The sequence below is a fragment of the Pantherophis guttatus genome, chromosome 3, assembly GCF_059756535.1.
Source record: "Pantherophis guttatus breed Tessera chromosome 3, ASM5975653v1, whole genome shotgun sequence".
Lineage (NCBI taxonomy): Eukaryota > Metazoa > Chordata > Lepidosauria > Squamata > Colubridae > Pantherophis > Pantherophis guttatus.
Window position 1 is genome coordinate 60682463 of NC_142065.1, and position 19901 is coordinate 60702363.

The following is a 19901-nucleotide window of genomic DNA, read 5'->3' on the forward strand; positions in this document are numbered from 1 at the left end:
TCCAGTTTGATTTTTCACTGCCAAGCTTCAATTGATGTATCAGTTAAACCTATTTCTGAATGATATGAATTTTCTACAAATCAAAATTACTACAACGAATATACCAAACTCATCCAGAAACTGTAATACACTAAAGATGCAGTAGAGGTAGTCCTCAACTTATGACCTTTCGTTCAGAGGACATAATCATGACATCTTTAGTAATTTGAATATGAAAATACCCCCCTCCCCAAAGTGTCACACTAGGTATTAAACACAGTGTATAGTTTGACCTATTTAAATAGGCAACATTTTTACAATAGTGTAACAAATCATGGTTTTTATAAGGTCACATTATCTCTCAACTACCGCAGAGAGTAGTTGACTACCTCCTTAACAAGAGTTCGACTACCTCCTTAATTAAAATAAATTATAAATCATATATATATATGATTTATATATTATCAGGTATATGTATGTATGTATGTGTATATATATACATACATACATACACCTGATAATAAGCCCAATCGGGCTTTTGAGCGTGTGGCAATAAGGCCAAGCGCTTATTTCAGGGTTCAAAAAAATATAAGACAGAGTCTTATTTTCAGGGAAACACGGGGTGTGTGTATACATACATATATAAATATGATTTATGATTGATAAAGATTCAACCCCTTATGAATCAATAAAGTTTACAGACTCTTACTATTTTGAACCATCTTAGTAGCAACAGTGACCGTAATTCCTAATTTAATTCATCCTCAGAGCCAAATAATTGTGTGATCCCCAAATTTAACTTTCTGATATCCACATCATAGTTTACAGTATATCACTGTTGAGAAACAGAAGACTTAGAGTTAGAAGAGCATGACCTGAAATTTGGGTGGCATGTTTATTTGTGGAATGATAAAATCAAAGTTAATATAGATTTTAAAAATCACCCTGTTAGATATGCTATACAAAGAATATGAAATACAGTAAATCCAGTTTGTGCCTGAAACATCTCTGTGTTTCTCAGCACAATAGGCATGTTATATACAAGAAACAATAGACAAACACAAACGGTTAACATATGAGACAATAGAATTCTGTCAAGTGGAATACAAAATAAAATCGAGAACAACTGTTGGCAGAGGGACATAACTGTCAATGGTTTTCCTATTTACAGTTATCAGAAAGAGTGAAAGAAGACAAAAAGAATTTATGGTATTGAATACTGTGTGACTGACTTTGAAACAGGATTGCATACAAATGATGAACAGATGATTGCTAAAATGCATATGTTAACATGATTATGTGAATTTATAATAGGAGCCAATCAGAAATTGTAAACTTAACTTCAGAGAAATCTCCCTCTATAGCTAATACTTATGACAAAAAGAACTAAATGAATATGGATATATGTCTGTTTATACTACATTATAATGACTTCAGAGAGTGGGGAGTTAGAAGGCTACAAACTTCAATCAGTTTAGAAATGGCATCACAAGCTGAACCTATACTCTAGAAGCACATATAGAGTACAGTTGAGTATGAGATGAAGGCTAAAGTAGATGGAAGTTAGCATGGGCATTGAAATGCTTACACAAATCAAATCTCAGGAAATGTTAATGGAAACATAAATCTGAACAGGGAAATCTTCCTTGAAAGCTAAGGCTATCCACTCAGAGCAACGAAGGAGAAATCACAACATCTCTGTCTTTGTTTTGAAGAATGCTAAGTTTTGTATCGCTTTGACAGCTTTGCCAGAAAATGTGCTGTAAATTTATTAGTCAAGCATGTTGCAGAAACGCACACAACAAAGTGAGCTGTTTCCTATTGTATTTCTCTGACATGCTTCAACTAAATAAACTTTGTCTTGTTCAGCCTTACTGAGATTAAATAAGGATTTAAGTGAGAAAACTATGGAGAGAAAAATGTAACACAATCACACCAACAATACAAGCTTTTGTTTGTTTTGTTTGCTGCTCAAGTTCCCAGTGGAAATTAAAATCAAGATGGTATAATTAATTTTTTACTGAAAAACATGTGTTCCCCTCACTTTTTGTAACGGTTATGTGAGATTTCTATTTTACTGTCACAGACAAGTTGCTGTTGATTACTATTTTCAGTGAAATGTAAGCTCCCCCCCCACAGTTATTTGAAGGATAGCACTCTGTTTATTTTTAAAACCCATTATCAGATATATCTGAGGCTTCCAAATTAATCCAAGTCATTTAAACTGAAGTGATTTAAGCAGTGACACAGAAGTCCTTTAAGTGGATGGATCACATTCCATTGCATTACCTTTTGCTGGTGGCAGTTACAGATGTATAAACTGTGCCTGCTTGAATTGCTTGCATAGGGTGGAAGTAAGAAAACCACAGAAGCTTTTCAAAGTTCATTATGATATAGAAGATCTAAGAGAAAGCAATAGATTCCACCCAAAGTCATATGACACACAAATTATGAATGAATTATGACATGTTTAGGAAATTAACTGGCCTCTTAACTTATTGCCATAATGCTCATTTCCTCTTCGGATACAAACTCAATTATTATCAAGTCTTTTGTCCTAAGGAGAGGGAATTATGTTCAAAGGCCTTGCAAGCACTTGCAGTTAACTTTCTACTATGCACACATTCCATTCAAAAACCTTTTAATCCATCATTAGAACAAAACATATAGAACAACTCTACAAAAATTAATCTAGGGGTGATATTGTAGTGTTTCTCAAGGAAACCAGAGACGTGTGAAGAACATAAGAATTTCCAGGGTGCAGAGAAGACAAGCAAAAGAGAAAAGAGCAGAAAGCAAGTAAAGGATGGCAGGGCGGTTTGATCATTAGCTGGTTTGATCATTTTGCAGCTGGGATCCTTTGAGATGTTTTAGACCAGTTTGGGGGTTGTATTGTAGGGGCATTTTGATTATAATAATTTGAGCTATCTAGTACCAAGTAACTCCAAAGCCATTGTTCCGAATAGTTGATCAATGCAACTTACTCAGGGGTGAAATGTAAAATCTGTTATACTGGTTCTGTGGCCCTGGCTTGGGGGGGGGGGGTAATGTGACTGGGGGGGAGCGTGGCCAACTTTTTTAAAAAAAAAACTTTTCAAAGCATTTTTTCTAATGCTTTGAAAAGCCTCTCTGCCGATCAGGGAACTCAGCTGGGATCGTCAGAGAGCCTCTTTAAAAAATGCCTCTCTGCCGATCAGGGAACTCAGCTGGGATCATCACTTTTCAAAGCATTTTTTTTACCACTTCTTCGGCCAAGAGGTTGCAGAAAAAAATGCTTTGAAAAGCCTCTGATGATCCCAGCTGAGGCACGCCATCATCAGAGGCTTTTTTTTTTACTTTTAAAAGCATTTTTTCATCGGAAGAGGTGGTAGAAAAAATGCTTTTAAAAGTAAAAAAAAAAGCCTCTGATGATCGCGCGGCTCAGCTGGGCATGGTGGGGAGGGGGAAGCAGGGATTTTTGCTACCGGTTCTCCGAACCACCCGCCGCCATCACTACCGGATCGGGCGATCCGGTCCGAACCGGGAGCACTTCACCCCTGAACTTACTCCTATGAAACCTATCTTCACGTTATAAGATCTCCTAGAATAGGTATTTATGGTTCTTCTAGATCAGGGGTGTCAAACTCACATTGTCATGTTGTCGTCACATGATGTATTGTGACTTTCCCCCCTTTGCTAAACTGGGGCTGGGAGTAGCCAGCGTGTGATGCATCCTGCTCGCGGGTCGTGAGTTTGACACCCCTGTTCTAGATAGAAATGCTTTGACCTTCTCCTAATAAGAGAATCAAACTTTTTTCTCACTAAGAGGTAATAAATACGTGTTTTTGAAGTAACCACCTAGTCCCACCACTTCCTTTATTTATTCCTTTTGCACATTTTTTTTGCACCCCTGTTTTAATAAGCCTTCAACTGTCATTGTGAAATCTGTTGAAGAGAACATTTGCTTGACTGCTTTATGGAATAGGCCAAAATCAAAACATGCTTGATGTTGATCATGGGTCATCAAGTCACTGTTAGCAACCACACAGATTTTTACCAAAATACTGGTGTTATTTGGGACAACCAAAATCTTGAAGATATCACTGGGGCAGAATCGGAAGAATTAATGTGTTAGGACAAGGTAAAGGCCTTTTGAGGATTGTTTATTACTAATCATATCTCTAAATTATTGTCCAGTTCTACAATGGTCTTGCTCAAAATGGCAGCAGTGAACATTGCATGGGGGAAGTCCTTCCTAAGACCATGGAGCTTGTAACAACTTTATTTGCAGGCTTGGATAGACCTGGAAAAGTAGAGGACTCAGAAGAAAATATTTTCTTCTTTCTTATTCTCCTAGTTCGAGGGGGAAGGAGAGAGAATGAAACGCAGAAAACAGGGTATAGAGATTCATATCTATAACTAACTATAATTAAATGCAATGAAAAGCCTAAACTGAATTTAATTAGCTATTGATTATTACACAGTATCTCATATGTCACAGAAAAGTGGGACACATCACCACAATCAGCAAGATCACTGAGAAGAGATGCATCTATAACTGAGAACAGGACCAGCATTCAATTAGATCCGAAGAAATGTTTTAAAGAAGATCCATTTTGAGTTCTCACTATCATTAATGTATATGAACAAAACTCATGCTCTGTCTTCAGCAGCTTTTCTTTAATTCCAGGAATAATTTTAAACAATGATGTACTCTGAATCACAGTCAAATAGAGTATGTTTCCTTGACTCTTATGCCTATTTCAAGGATTTAGCTATACTTCCATGTATAAACAAATTCTGTATTACTCCACAGATTTATAATAATTGTATCTTAGTTTAGTTTAGTTTAGTTTAGTTTAGTTTAGTTTAGTTTAGTTTAGTTTAGTTTAGTTTAGTTTAGTTTAGTTTAGTTTAGTTAAATAATGCCTGTGGATGTCATAAAATGTTCCTTATCTCTCCAGTGAAATTCAAATACTTGTTTTGGGAAATTAGGGGGATAGGAAAATATCATCGGGTTATACCTGTTTTAACTTCTCCACATATCTATTCAAGCCAGATAACAGAACAGGCCAAAGAAATGTGAACCCAAATGTAGTGGTGAGATGCAACAATTATGCCTTTTTGGTCTTGCCCAAATGTAAGACAATTGTGAAATCATTGTACCTGTGAAGAATCATGATTGAATATAACAGCATTTAGGTCACCACAATTGTAATGCTTGATAAGGTCTTCAGTTGTGTAAGGAGCCTGCCAGCTGCCAGCTCGAAGACTTTCATGTTGTAATAATGTTTGATTCAAAGCAAACAGCACCTGAAAAACATTGGAAATACATATATTTAAATAACAATATAAAGTAAAGAATAAAACGTATGAGTGGTTTCACACATTCTGCAGAACAGCCTTCCCTTATCTGACACATTCCAGATAGGTTGGACTACAGCAGGGGTATCAAACTCAAGGCCCACGGGCTGGATCCAGCCCACAGGGTGCTTCAATCCGGCCTGCGGGGCTGGCCTGGAAATATCAAAGGACCGGCCTATGGTGCCTCTGCCAGCTAAAATGGTGTGCTCCTCCCCCTCGCGGCCCATTTTTGGCCTCCATGGCCTCCTGCAGCACTCTGCCGGCTAAAAACAGGCCATGCAGAGGCCTCGAGTGCCCCCGCCACCCCATTTTGGCCAGCAGGGTGTTGCAGGAGGTGTCTGTCCCGTCTCCCCTCTCCGCTTCCCTCCTTCGCTGGCCCGCAGAGAACTAGAATGCTGATCTGGCCCTCGAAGAAATCCAGTTTGACACCTCTGGATTATAGCTTTCCTAAATGCAAACCAGCATTTTCTTATGGCAATTTTACTTTCGTATACTATGAGTCCACCAATTTGGGGAACACTTTTCTAAGATTTCTTCCTTATAGCTTAGAATATTTGTTTTTCTACAAAATAAACTGACTGTTTTCATTCTCAGCTTCTAGGAATGGGAAAGCCAATGTACCCCCAAATCTCTCAGTTCTATTTATCAAAGCCAATGATGACAGATACTTTGGAGTAGAGTTGTAGATCAACAACATCTAAAGTGTTTGGAATGTGGCTTCTTATTATGACATTACAAAGAAGTTAACTTCCGCTTACATAGGGAATTTTATTCTTATTCTCATGCAGCAAGCACATTCTCCCCATAGAACAGATGTCTCACTTAGGGAACAGAAATTTTTGGGCTCGATTGTGGTCATACGTCAAGGACTATCTGTACAGTATATTATTATTTTTTAGATCTGGGCTAAATTTATTTGTCTCTGATAACATCCTCAGGTTTTTCAAATAATATTAAATAAAGATATGATTGCTCATGCAGGTAGAGTTTTGGGTACTTCCTGAATTTCAAAAGTGCCAAAATTGATCATATGCATAATGGTGAATAATTGTGACAACTTCACCACATTATGGGCATATCCTGAATCTATTTCTCACACGTTTGTCCCAGAGCAAGAGTACACCTGCACAGCTGTCTGAATAAAATCCAGGTTACCTTGAGTGATAAAAATGTTAACTAGTACAACTGAAATAATAGTTAACATATCTGGAAAACAGTTTAACATTTAGACATTTAAACATCTCCCAAACAACCATTTTTGCCTGAAGTTTTTATAAGTCCAGAATACAGAATCCACAGGAAATCCTCAGATGAGCTATTTCCTCTCCAGCCTACAAGCCTCAAAAGGTAAATCTTCTAAACCTATGGTTTTTGCAGCATGTTTAGATTAAAAAGATACTAATCTCATATTTCACAGGTCATGGAAAATTTTGTAGCATAGACTTAGATTTGTGAAGAAAGTTTTAGACTTCTGAGAACGGCAATTTTCAGAGGAACTGTAACTGAAAGATCCCCAAATCTTTCCATCAATATATTTTTAGGAACGTCAAACAAGATGAGCATTTTCATGATCTACCTTTAAATATATTTTAGATTACTTTTTGCTACTTTATATTTTTTGAGGAATATTCATTATATCTTTATTACAGAATGACATTCTTCACATTCCATGTAGCACAGGGTAGTTTTCCAATTTTTAACCTGCCCTATTTTTAGATAAGTTATTAGATTTCTAAAGCAGGTAACAAAAATAACATGCAGCAGTATTCAAAACATTTATGTACAATATACAGAGAAAAAGAATGGGGTTTGTTCTGCTTTTGTCAGCCTGATCCCTGCTTATTCTGCTAGTGGACACTGCTAGTAAGAGGTGCATAAAAATATGACAATTGTTGGGGCAAAATGACATTTCTGATCTAGTGAAAGAACTCAATTCCTGTGCACAATAAACAACATTTGGTTATCACAAAAAAAGTGTTCACATTTCCTATACCTTCTTAAGCTGTTCTCAGTCAGTTCTTTTGTTGATTTTGACAATGTTAAGCTCTAAAAAGCTAAATCTAAATCTACTTACAATGTTGTCTTTTCTAAGGAAATTGAGTGCCCTTCATAAAGCATGGTTTTATGGCACAACAAAGTCTTCAATTCCAAATCAAATCAAATTGTCATTGCATTGGTTTCATAAAGGGAGCAAATACCTTTTTAAACAACTAGTCATTTCTTTTTGAGAATATTTGAGGCACCTTAACGTTAAAAAACAAGCCAAGATTTTCTTAATATGACACACCTTTGGAAAATCCGCTGTTGCTGATCCTTCCTTTCTTTTTCCTCTCTTTAATATATGTATGAATCAGCAGATGTTTACCCCACCTGAAGCAATGTTTAACCCGGCAATGCTTTGTGTTTAATTTGTAAAGAATTCTGGTTATTTACAATCAAACAATGACAAATTATTTATCTGTTTCAATTTATTTGCTCTGTGGCACACAACATTTCCTTCCCCATTGTTACACCACAACAACAATTATTTGATTTAGTGACCTTTTGTGGTTTAGGGAGGACTTACTTATGTAGTTCCCCATGATCCAGTTATAATCCAACATCTTAGCCAATATTTACTCAAGATACATGCATTGTTCTAAAAGATCACTAGCATTGCCTTTTCATGAATTGATGGCCAAAAGAGAAGATCTCTTTAGTTATTTCAAAAGTCCTGCACTGAGCAGAGGGATGGATTCAATGACTCTAGTAGCTTTACTAACTCCAATATTTTATTATGACAGTAAAGGTGACAAAGGATAATATAAGGAATAAATATAAGGATATTTTAATTAAAAACTAATTTAAAATGTGGAAAATAGAAAGGGATAGAATCATTTAAGGTTGAGCACAAAATGCAGTGTTGGTTGATACGATGTGGTCACGTGAAATCAAATTAGTTGTTTCATATATTAATTTTGCTGTTGAAGATTAATTGGTTTCTGTAAATGTTTAGATTCTTTTGAATGAGTATCAATGGTTTGGAAAATATAGGATAATAACTCTATTGCTCACATAATTTCTGGCTTCGGTTTTAACTTTGTCCCTCTCTTATTTTTTCGCCCATTTCCCTTTGGAACAGAAAATATTGCCGTAATCAAAGCTCTTTTAAATATATTTCAGATCGGTTATGCAGGTATGTTTTTCCAAGAGACTATACTTTTCAGGAGGAAATAATCCATATTTACCAAACCACAGACTTCCCTGTATTTAAAAGTAAGCATACATAAATCAATTTTAAATTAGTTCTGACCAAAGCCTTTGAAATTACCCTATTTTCATTCAGAGATCTCACACTTCCCTAAAATTCGCAAGATTTCTTAGAGAAAATTAGGGCATCTAAACAGTTTAGATTTCAGCAGTAGATGTATCCTGAGGAAATGAAGTCAGCTAGAATTGGCTTCCAAAAGCCATCTACTTGGCAAGAAAAAATGCCTCAAAGGCAATTATTCATGCATGGTTCAATATCGGTAAAGACAGGGCCTGTTTTGTAGCAAGCCAAGGTTGTCTCAGGTTGCCTATTTGGAACAGGCAGAGGAATAAGCATTCAGACATTCTTTAGTGCCTTTGTTCCTGTTTTTTTCCATTATTTACTCTTGAGTCAGTCTCTCAATACCACTTATACATATTTCTAATCTTTAAATCATAAATTACTGCAGACAATTTATTGGACGGAGCACTCCTAGTTCACCATTTTAAAAGAGTTTTTAATGCCACCTTTATTAGTTTCATAAATAATTGAAGGTGGTGAACATATCTGCTATTCTTTTCTCTTTCTATTTTCTCAACAACAACAACCCTGTGTGGTTAGATCGGCTAAAAGAGAATGACTGGCCCAAAGTCACACAGGCTTTCGTGCTTAAAGCGGGATTAGAACTCACAGTCTCCTGGTTTCTAGTCTGGGGCCTTCATCATTGGAGCAAACTGGCTCTCAATTTCTACATTCTAAGATACGTCAATTAGTTTTTTGTATATTTTAATAAGATTTTGTTATTGTTCTTTTAAATTTGCTGGTCATTGACTGAATAGATAAGACAAATACTAAATAGTGAGTCTAAAATATTTCCCAAGAGATGCATTTTTCATCCACAGGTGTCCAGAAGAAGTGGGGACAATGGAGGACAAGCAGTGGTGGGATTCAGCCGGTTCGCACCACTTTGGGAGAGCCGGTTGTTAACTTTCTGAGCAGTTTGGCAAACTGGTTGTTGGAAGAAATCATTAGGGCACATAACCGGTTGTTAAATTACTTGAATCCCATCACTGAGGACAAGTGATGAAATATGTGGAGATATTGCTATGGAAACTCCACTATTACAGAGTTGCAACATCTCCAGGAAACTACAAATGACGAAACTACAAACGGCAAAGTATCACAATGTTGGTTTCATCATTTGGCATCATAGTACCTTCATTAAAAAAAAATGCTTTGGGCATGATCCAGGAAGATTCAGTTTTACCCATCTGTGTAATCAGACCATTGCTAGTGAAAAAGGTGTTTTAAAATGTTTGTATGCTTTGTGAAATACCTCTTGCAAGTGCTTTGCACAACTTTAATTTTTAATTGGACAGAAGGGTGAAACTATTTAATAGTTGACTATTTAGACTAAGGATTTAGACTTTAAAATGACGTAAATGGAAATTTTGTTTTTTTTTTATTTATTTTTTTTTATTTTTATTTTTATTAATTTAAGAAACCACATAATACATTTATAAATGCAAGTAAAACAATTTACAACAAACATCATCTTTATAACATCTACCTATAATATCTGAATTGTTACAATATCAATATCCTATATTCTTCAATATACAATATTTCTCTCACCTTATATAATGATATTATTTTATTGATATCTCGTGTCTCTTTCTTAAATTTCATTTGATTTAAAACTTTATTTTACTCTATTGATATCTTTTCTTTTATTCAATTTTTCTTTCTTTCTTCTTCTCTTCTTTTTCCACTTCCCTCTAACCATTTATACCATTTTTGCCAGACTAGATAATATTCAGATTCTTCTTTTCCTTGGATCTCCTTGGTAAGTTTATCCATCTCAGCGCATTCCATAATTTTGGATATTAATTTCTCTTGAGTCGGGACCTCTTCTTGTTTCCAATTTTGTGCGTATATAATTCTTGCTGCAGTCAAAATGTGTGTTATTAAATATATTATTTCTTTTTCATATTTGCTTGTAGGTATTCCTAATAAATAAGTTTCTGGCTTTAATGGCACCTTTTGAGTTATTATTTGTTCTAGTTGCATTTTTATATTGTTCCAGAATTTTTTAGCTTTGGAACATGACCACCATATATGATAATATGTCCCTTTATGCGCTTTACATTTCCAACAGAGTGGAGATGTGCCAGGAAACATTTTAGAAATTCGCGCCGGTGGTAGATGCCATCTATAGAACAATTTATAAGCATTTTCTTTGTATGGTACAGATAATGTTAATTTATTAATATTTTTCCACAAATTTTCCCACTTATTTAATTCTATTCCATACCCAAAATTCGTCGCCCATGTGATCATATTCTCTTTAACTACTTCCTCTGCTAGTTTATATTCCAATAGAAAATTATAAATTTTGGTTATTAATTTCTCATTGGGGCCTAATAAAATTTTATCCAACTGATTTGGTTCCATTTGAATTCCAGTTTTTTCCATATCAGACTTATATCTGGATTTTAATTGCAAATATGACCACCACTCTATTTCCACATTTTGCATTCTCAATTCTTCTCTTGTTTTTAGTTTTCCTTCTTCATTTAAGATGTCCTTATATGTTTTTAATTTATTTGTATCTATTGTATTTGGATAAATATGTGCTTCCATTATGGAAGTCCACCTAGGAATCCTATCATAGTGATATTTTCTGATTTCATTCCATATTTTAAGCAAATTATCTCTTACAATATGTTTGCGAAATTGTTCTTGTTTTGTAATTTTCTCTCCCCAAAGATATGCATGCCAACCTCTTGTTAAGTCAAAACCTTCCAATATTAATGTTCTTATATTTTTGAGTTCGATCCAATCTTTTATCCATATTAACGCTGAGGCTTTGTAATAACTCTGCCAATCAGGGAGTCCCATTCCCCCTCTCTCTCTTTTGTCTTGTAGATGTTTTAATTTGATTCTTGCTTTTTTCCCCTGCCAAATAAATTTTAATATCATTCTGTCTAAATCTTTAAAATATGTTCTTCCTGGGTTTACTGGTATTACCCTAAATAAGTATAACACTCTTGGCAGAATATTCATTTTAATGGTAGCAATTTTGCCTAAAAGAGACAATTGGAGTTTTGCCCATTTTTCCAAATCCTTTTCTATTTGTTTAGCTAATTTAATATAATTGTCTTCCTTCAAAGTTGATATTTTGTTTGTAATCCATATTCCTAAGTATTTAACTTTCTTTGCTATTTGTATCCCTAATATATTTTCCAATTCTTCTTTTTGATACTTGTTAAGATTCTTTGTTATAATTTTAGTTTTTTGTTTATTAATTTTCAATCCCGCTACTTCTCCATATTGTTGTACTTTTATCATTAATTTTGGTCCAGATTGTATGGGTTTATCTAAAATGAATACTATATCATCTGCAAAGGCTTGCAGTTTATATTCTTGATTTTTTATTTTTAGTCCAGTTATTTCTGTATCTTTCCTGATTTCTTCTAGTAATATTTCCAATGTTAATATAAACAATATAGGAGATAATGGGCATCCTTGTCTCACTCCTTTCTTTATATCAAATTGTTCAGTTGTATCGCCATTAATTTGTATTTTTGCTGTTTGGGTGTTGTATATCTTTTTAATCATTTTTATAAATCTTTCTCCAAATTTCATTTTTTCTAATTGTGCTAATAGAAATGTCCAGTTGAGATTATCAAATGCTTTTTGCGCATCTAGGAAAATTAAAGCTAACTGGTTTTCCGATCTTTGCTCATAGAATTCCAGAGTGTCAATAATTGTTCTTGTATTGTTATGAATTTGTCTTCCCGGAATAAAACCATTTTGATCAGGATGTATATAGTATTTGACTAGGTTTTTCAATCTCTGTGTTATAATTGATGTGAATAGTTTATAATCTACATTGAGAAGAGAAATTGGTCTATAATTTTTAATTTCCGTGGGATCCGAATCTTGTTTTGGTATTAATGTGATTATTGTTTCATTCCATGACTTCGGAATTTCAGCTTCCATTAATGCATCATTGAAAACTTGTATTAATATATCATCTAATGGTTGTTGGAATGTCTTATAAAACTCTGCCGGTATACCGTCTGTTCCCGGTGTCTTGTTATTTTTTTGTTTCTTTCTCGCTTCTATTAATTCTAACATTGAGATTGGTCTGTTCAATAATTCTATATGTTCTTCTTCTAATTCTTGAATCTTTATTTTATTTAAATATTCTATGATATTTTCTTCTCTAATCTCTTCCTTTGCGTATAAGTTTTTGAAAAATTCCTTTGCAATTCGTTTTTTGTCTTCAATATTCTGGTATAAACAACCATCTACATCTTTTAACTGTATTATAATATTCCTCTGTTTTTCTATTTTCAATTTATATGCTAACCACCGTCCAGTTTTGTTTGCATGTTCAAATTGGTTTTGTTTAGCGATTTTTATTTTTCTTGCTATTTCTGTTGTTGTGATCAAATTTAATTTATGCCTTGTTAAATTTATTTTCTCCTTAATTTCTTGATTATATGGCTGTTTCTGTAGATCTAATTCATATTGATGTAATATTGTCTGTAAATTTTGTTTTATTTGTTGTTTGTTTTTATTTTTTTGTGCAGTATAGGCAATTGTTAAGCCTCTGATATATGCCTTGGTTGTGTCCCATAGATTTTGTAGACTGGTGTGCTCTTTCACATTAATTTGTAGAAATATTTTCAATTCTTTTTGGATCATATCCACATATTGTTTGTCATTTATAATATCTCTATCCATCATCCATCTTTTACGCTTTTGGTGTCCCTTCCATGTTATTTCAATGGGGCTATGATCAGCCCATGTGTTTGTTGTAATTTCTATTTGTTTAATGTCTGCTATAAGCTCTGCTGTCATCCAAGCCATGTCAATTCTGGACCACGATTGATGTGGATTTGAATAGAATGTGTATTGTTGTTTATCATAATTGAGTTCCCTCCAAGCATCTTGTAATTGAAATTCTTCTACTATATCATAAAATGTTTCTGGAAGTGTTTTTTTCCTGGATTTATTATGTTTACAACTCCTATAGTCCTTCTCTATGTTTACAATTGCATTAAAATCTCCAATTATGCATATGTTTTGGTATTCCAATTCCTTAATTTTGTTGTGCATCTTTTTAAAATAATCAATTTGGGTTCCATTTGGTGCATAAAGTGATACTAGTAATATCTTCTTCTTTTCTGTTTCAATTTCAACCATCAGCATCCTACCCTCCTCATCTGCAAATAATTGCTTTGATTGTATATGATTCCGGATGTACATTGCTATACCTCTCTTTTTTTGTTCTGTTAGTGCCGTATAAAGTTTTCCTAATCTTTTGTTCTCTAATAAACTGCGTTGTTGTTTTTTAATATGAACTTCTTGTAATGTTATAATATCTATCTTCAATTTTTGTAAATTTCTAAAAGTACGTGATCTCTTTGATGGAATGTTTAGTCCATTTATGTTAATCGATATCAATTTTAAATCTTTCTCCATTTCAAATTTCTATTTTCTTGATGTTCTTATTTTCCTAGTGTCTTTTTTTTCCTGTAATTTGTATTTTATCCCTTGCTCCTTCTCTTTCCATTCTTTCTTTCTCCCCTCTTTTTCTTTCTTCTTGCTGTATTTTTCTCGGTTTGTTCTCCTGATTTGCAATTTCTTGCTGTGGTTCAGATTCTTGTTCTTCCTCAGGAAAAAAGTTGCTATCAAAAAATTGCTGTGCTTTCTCTAGTGTATCAAGTTTATATTTTTTATCTTGCCATGAAACAAGCAGTCCCTCTGGCGTTAACCACCGGAACATTATTTTATGTTTGTGTAATTCTGTTGTCAGAAAGTTATAATTTTTCCTTGTTTCTCTTATTCTTCTTGGTATTTGTTTTAATGTAATTATTTCTTTTCCCTTATATATAATTGGTTTTTCTCTCATTTTTTTGTATATTTCCTCTTTTACCAACTTCCTTACAAATCTAATATGAACCTCTTTTGGTAACCTGTTTCTTCGGGCGTAATTTGTGAATACTCTATAAATTTCATCAATTTCCTTATTAATTTCTTCTTTATTCTTTAACGTTGCTTCAGCCAGAATTCCCACCATTACATCTCTCAAATCTTCCTCTCTGTTTTCCACTATATTTTGAAATCTTAGGTAAAATAACGCCTTTTCCATTTCTAAAAATGAAATTGAATCTTCCAGTTCTTTGTTTATTGTTGTTTGAGCACATTCTGACTCTTCTATCTTTTTTTCTACTTTGCCCATCTTATCTTCAATATTTTGGATCCTTTGTTCATTTTTAGCAATATTTTGTTGAATTTTCTCTATCTTATTATCCATTTTTTTAAGATTATCTTTAATTTCACCTATGTCCATTTTCAAATCCTCATGGTTTTTCCTACTTTCTTGATGGTTATCAGCAATTGATTCCTGTGTTTTGTTCATAGTCTCTTGTATCATTGATAATACTGAGTGAATGTTTTTGATGTTAATTGATTGAGGAGATTTCTCTTTTTCTGAAAGTAACATTGTGTCTATTGTTTTCTGTTGTGTTGATGACGTAATAGACATTGCTTGGTTGGCTATTGCCTTTTTACCTGGTTTTGTCATTATTAATAAGCCAGTAGTTGTCATCTTAATTTTCTAATTTAATAATTCCCAAATTTTCACGCACTGTCTATAGCATATAGTAAGATTTTCCTTCTGATAATTACAGAAGCCAATATCACTTGTTTAGTTTTCAAATACAGTCAAATTTCAAACTATAATATCATTATATGAGGGATTAATTAAATTTAAATAAGGAGCAGGGATAAAATATGATATCTCAGCAAGTCATATTTCAGTTTCTAAACTAAATATTCTATTTAAATATATTATTAATTCTAATAAGTTCTATTAAATCCTTAGTTATATCTCTAATAAATTTTATCAATTTTAATAAATTTATTCTTATTTAAATCAATATATATCAATATTAATAATCAATTTTCAATTCATTCTTTTAACACCATATCAATTTTTAAATTAATATTAAATTGTGTCACATAAAAAAACTATTAGAATAGAAAAACAAGATAAAACAGAAATAAGAAAAAACAGATATGCTATGTGTTATATTATTATATCTATTCAAAACTTATATATTCCAACTTTTCTTACTTATATTAGAAAGTATATATTTAACTTTTAAGCTTAAGTAATCCTAAACCTTATGCTATTTGGGCTATAATATTATATACTATATTCTATATTAAAACATTAAGTATTACATAAATAAACAAATAAATAGATAAAAGTACTTAAAAGTATTTAAAATATTATTAAAATAATTCAATTAAAATAATTCAAATAAATTAAGTCTCTCAAACAATAAAATAAATTTCTTTCGTTATATTAGGTTCCAGAATATATTAAAAAGTATATATTTAACATTTAAACTTAAGTGATCCTAAACCTTATGCTATTTGGGCTATAATATTATATACTATATTCTATATTAAAACATTAATTATTACATAAATAAACAAATAAATAGATAAAAGTACTTAAAAGTACTTAAAATATTATTAAAATAATTCAATTAAAATAATTCAAATAAATTAAGTCCTTCAAACAATAAAATAAATTTCTTTCGTTATATTAGGTTCCAGAATATATTAAAAAGTATATATTTAACATTTAAACTTAAGTAATCCTAAACCTTATGCTATTTGGGCTATAATATTATATACTATATTCTATATTAAAACATTAAGTATTACATAAATAAACAAACAAATAGATAAAAGTACTTAAAAGTACTTAAAATATTATTAAAATAATTCAATTAAAATAATTCAAATAAATTAAGTCTTTCAAACAATAAAATAAATTTCTTTCGTTGTATTAGGTTCCAGAATTGAAGTCTTTGCAATCCTCACTTGGTTTTGTGTCTTTTCAGTTGTCTAGTTTGTAATTGTTTCCAAAGTCCTTCAATTTGCCTTCTGAAAATATTTTAAACACCTCTTCCAGAGCCTCAATGTTTTTTATTTATTTGCAAGTTAATACTCTAATATAGTTACAGTATCTGTTCACTGAAGCTCTGCCACCGTTACAAAGTTTTTAAATCCCTCACAGTCACTCCGGAAACTAGATACTGTTTCTTCTCCGTCTCTTCTTTATTGTCTCCGCACCAGCTTCTTTTTTTTTAAAATAAGTCCAACACTTGGATCTGTATTTCTTTCCCCAAATGAATAATCTTTGTCTATTTCCCAATTTCTGTCTGGTAAATCTATAACTATGTGTTTTATTTCCAATCCACACCTCTCCGTTGCACTTCCTCAAAATCGCCTCAGCTCCGTTGCCTGTCAGTTTCGCCCCCTCACACTTCAATTAGCCTCGTTAACTCACTCCGTTATATTTTCACTCCGTTTCTTCTTAACAATTCTGTTTTGCCGATCAGTTTCTCTTTTTAGTTATGTATCCGATGTTAAATATGTTAAATATGATAAATATTTAAATGTTTCAGAATAAGAGTAATTAGTTATTCTTATTGATGCTGTTTGCTCAATCCTCACTTCCCTTTTTTAAAAGCAACCGTCAGCGTTCTGGCCAACCGACAAGAGGTTGGTTTTTTTCCGGGCTGAATTAAGGGACTTTCCTTGAACCTTCGGGGCAAGTTTTTATACTCCCGAGGTCCTCAGGATTTTCCCCTTTATCTATTGACCTCTTCGTGGTCAATAGAGCTAAAAAAATTCAGCTTTCAGACCGAAAATTGGGACCTAGGAACGGAGCGCTGTCCCCTCGGTTCCTATCACGCTGACGTCACCAACGGAACTGTTTTTTTTTGTTTTTTTTCTTTCTCCACTTACTCCTTTTCAGTATATGTCCCTGACATGCTAACTCAAATGCCAAGGAGATGTCATGCTCAGAAAAAGTTACACAGGTAACCCACGACTTACAACCATTTCTATTAGTAACTCTTTGAAGTTATAACAGCACTGAAAAATCTCCGACGCTGGAAGTTTTTAAGAAGGGATTGGACAGCCATTTGTCTGAAATGGTATAGGGTTTCCTTCCTGAGCAGGGGATTGGACTAGAAGATGTCCAAGGCCCCTTCCAATTTTGTTCTTATTCGGTTATCACAGTGTCTTCATAGTCACATGATCAAAATTTGGGTGCTTGGCAACTGACATGCATTTATGATGATTGCAGTGTCCTGGGGTCATGTGAATGTCATTTGTGCTCTTGTGGCCAACTTCTGACAAAAAGTCAACGGGATAAGTCAGATTCACTTAACAACCATGTGATTCACTTTACATCCACAGCAAAAAGTTCATAAAATTGCATTTGCCTCACTTATGATGCAAGTTCCAGTCCCGATTTTGGTCATACAAGTCAAGAACTACCTGTACATTCATTGCACATAGACTAATAAGATATAAATCAGTCAAATTCCTATATATCCTTCAAATAACACCAAATGTTCAAGCTGTTCGATGTTCGCTAAATCCCATAATTCCATTCACTTCCTGAACATGGTTAGTTTTCCTTTTCCTTCTCTTATTCACTTCATATTCTGACAGGAGGTTGATGCACTTTGAAAGACACCTTCACGGGGTCAGTGTCAAGGAAACAAACCCACAAAAAATAGGCCCAGGGGAAGTCACTTAAAAGCTTCCACCAGTGTCAGCAAAAAAGCCTGTTTGAAACTTACATCCTATAATGACAAAAGGGTTTAGTTTCTTTGAAGGGACAATGAAGGAAGTAAAAACCATGAAATTATGTTCTAGAATTGTTGTTTGCAAAATCATGCCCCCTGTTAAAATTTCTCATAAAAGCCTCACACATAGTTGGTTCCATATGTACTCAAAACCTCATTGTTATTACTGTTGAAAGGCAGGAGTAGTTAATAGGTTGTGGTTTGGCAGTGACCCGGGGAGACTTTAAGACCTAGATTTTTCCTTTCAAATTGCTAATTAACCAGTTTAATAATAAAATGGTTTGAATTTGACCAAAGAACTCACTTTAACCACTATGTAGCCTTTGGTGCTGTCGGTTATAAACTTTGAAATTAAATATTTGTGCCAACAAAATGCAGCCACAAAATTTTAGCTGGGTTACTGAGTATGCCCTCTGAAGGAGGCTGAAAAATGGTACTAAACTTTATGTACATCCCTGTTTGCTCAAGTTGGATTTTCATGTTCTACCATAAGTGGTAATGGAGGGGCTTGCTGGAAAGAACACAAAATGTGCAGAGTGGAAAGCAGGTGTGAAATGCTCCCGGTTCGGACCCGATTGCCCGATCCGGTAGCAATGGAGGCGGGTGGTTTGGAAAACCGGTAGCAAAAATCCCTGCCCCCCATTGCCCAGCTGAGCCACGCAATCATCAGAGGCTTTTTTTTTTAATTTTTAAAAGCATTTTTTCCACAACCTCTTCAGCCAAAGAGGTTATAGAAAAAATGCTTTTAAAAGTAAAAACAAAGCCTCTGCCGATCAGGCAAGTCAGCTAGGATCATCAGAGGTTTAAAAAAAAAAGAAAAAGCCTCTGCCGATCAGGCAAGTCAGCTGGGATCGTCAGAGGCTTTAAAAGCATTTTTAAAACAACCTCTTCAGCTGAAGAGGTTGTAGAAAAATGGTTTTAAAAGTTAAAAAAAAAAAAAGTTGGCCACGCCCACTCAGTCATATTACCCCACCACCACCAAGCCATGCCCACAGAACTGGTAGTAACAAAATTCACATTTCACCACTGGTGGAAAGATATTTATTAACAGGAGATAGTTGTTCCTTTCTCATAAGATGAATAACCTAATACTTAGGAAATACCTGTAGGGAACTTTGAAGTTCTCCGGTTATGATAATTGGTTCATGACCATTCAAAGTTATGATGGTACTAAACAAAGGGACTTAGGATCTGTCCTAAAGTTCTGGCTGTTGCAGCACCCTGATAGTCAAATGAACCAAATTAAAATGCTTGGCAACTAGCTTGCACTTACAACTATTTGCAATCTTGACCTTGACTTAAAATCAATGGGGAAGCCAGCAAGGAAGGTCACATGTCATTCAGGTAAGTCTTCCTCATATCTGGTCTTTCTTCACTTGCATGCACCATATGCTCCCCATCCCCCTTCACTCATATTTCCCCATGTCGTCTTTCCCTGGCCTTCCTGAACTTGCACTACAACAATTTTAAGTGTGAAAAGTGGTTATAAATCACTTTTTCAAGTGCTGTTGTGACACTTGAAAAAGTGACTTATGACCACTTTTCATACTTAGAATCGTTGTAGTGAAAGTTTATATTTATAACGAACTGTTGTAAGTTGAGGACTACCTGTAGACAAATGTTTGCTACTGCAGACTCAGACCTTGAAGGTTTGA

General features: G+C 33.8%; 1 protein-coding gene across 1 annotated transcript in view; it reads right to left on the reverse strand.

The window, feature by feature from the left end:
* The window catches only part of TRABD2B (TraB domain containing 2B), a 248560-nt gene that overhangs the window by 79643 nt on the left and 149016 nt on the right, over positions 1-19901 (reverse strand). The window contains exon 3 of the mRNA XM_060689906.2: positions 5125-5271. Coding sequence (XP_060545889.2) covers positions 5125-5271 — 147 coding nt within the window. The remainder of the gene's footprint in view (positions 1-5124; positions 5272-19901) is intronic.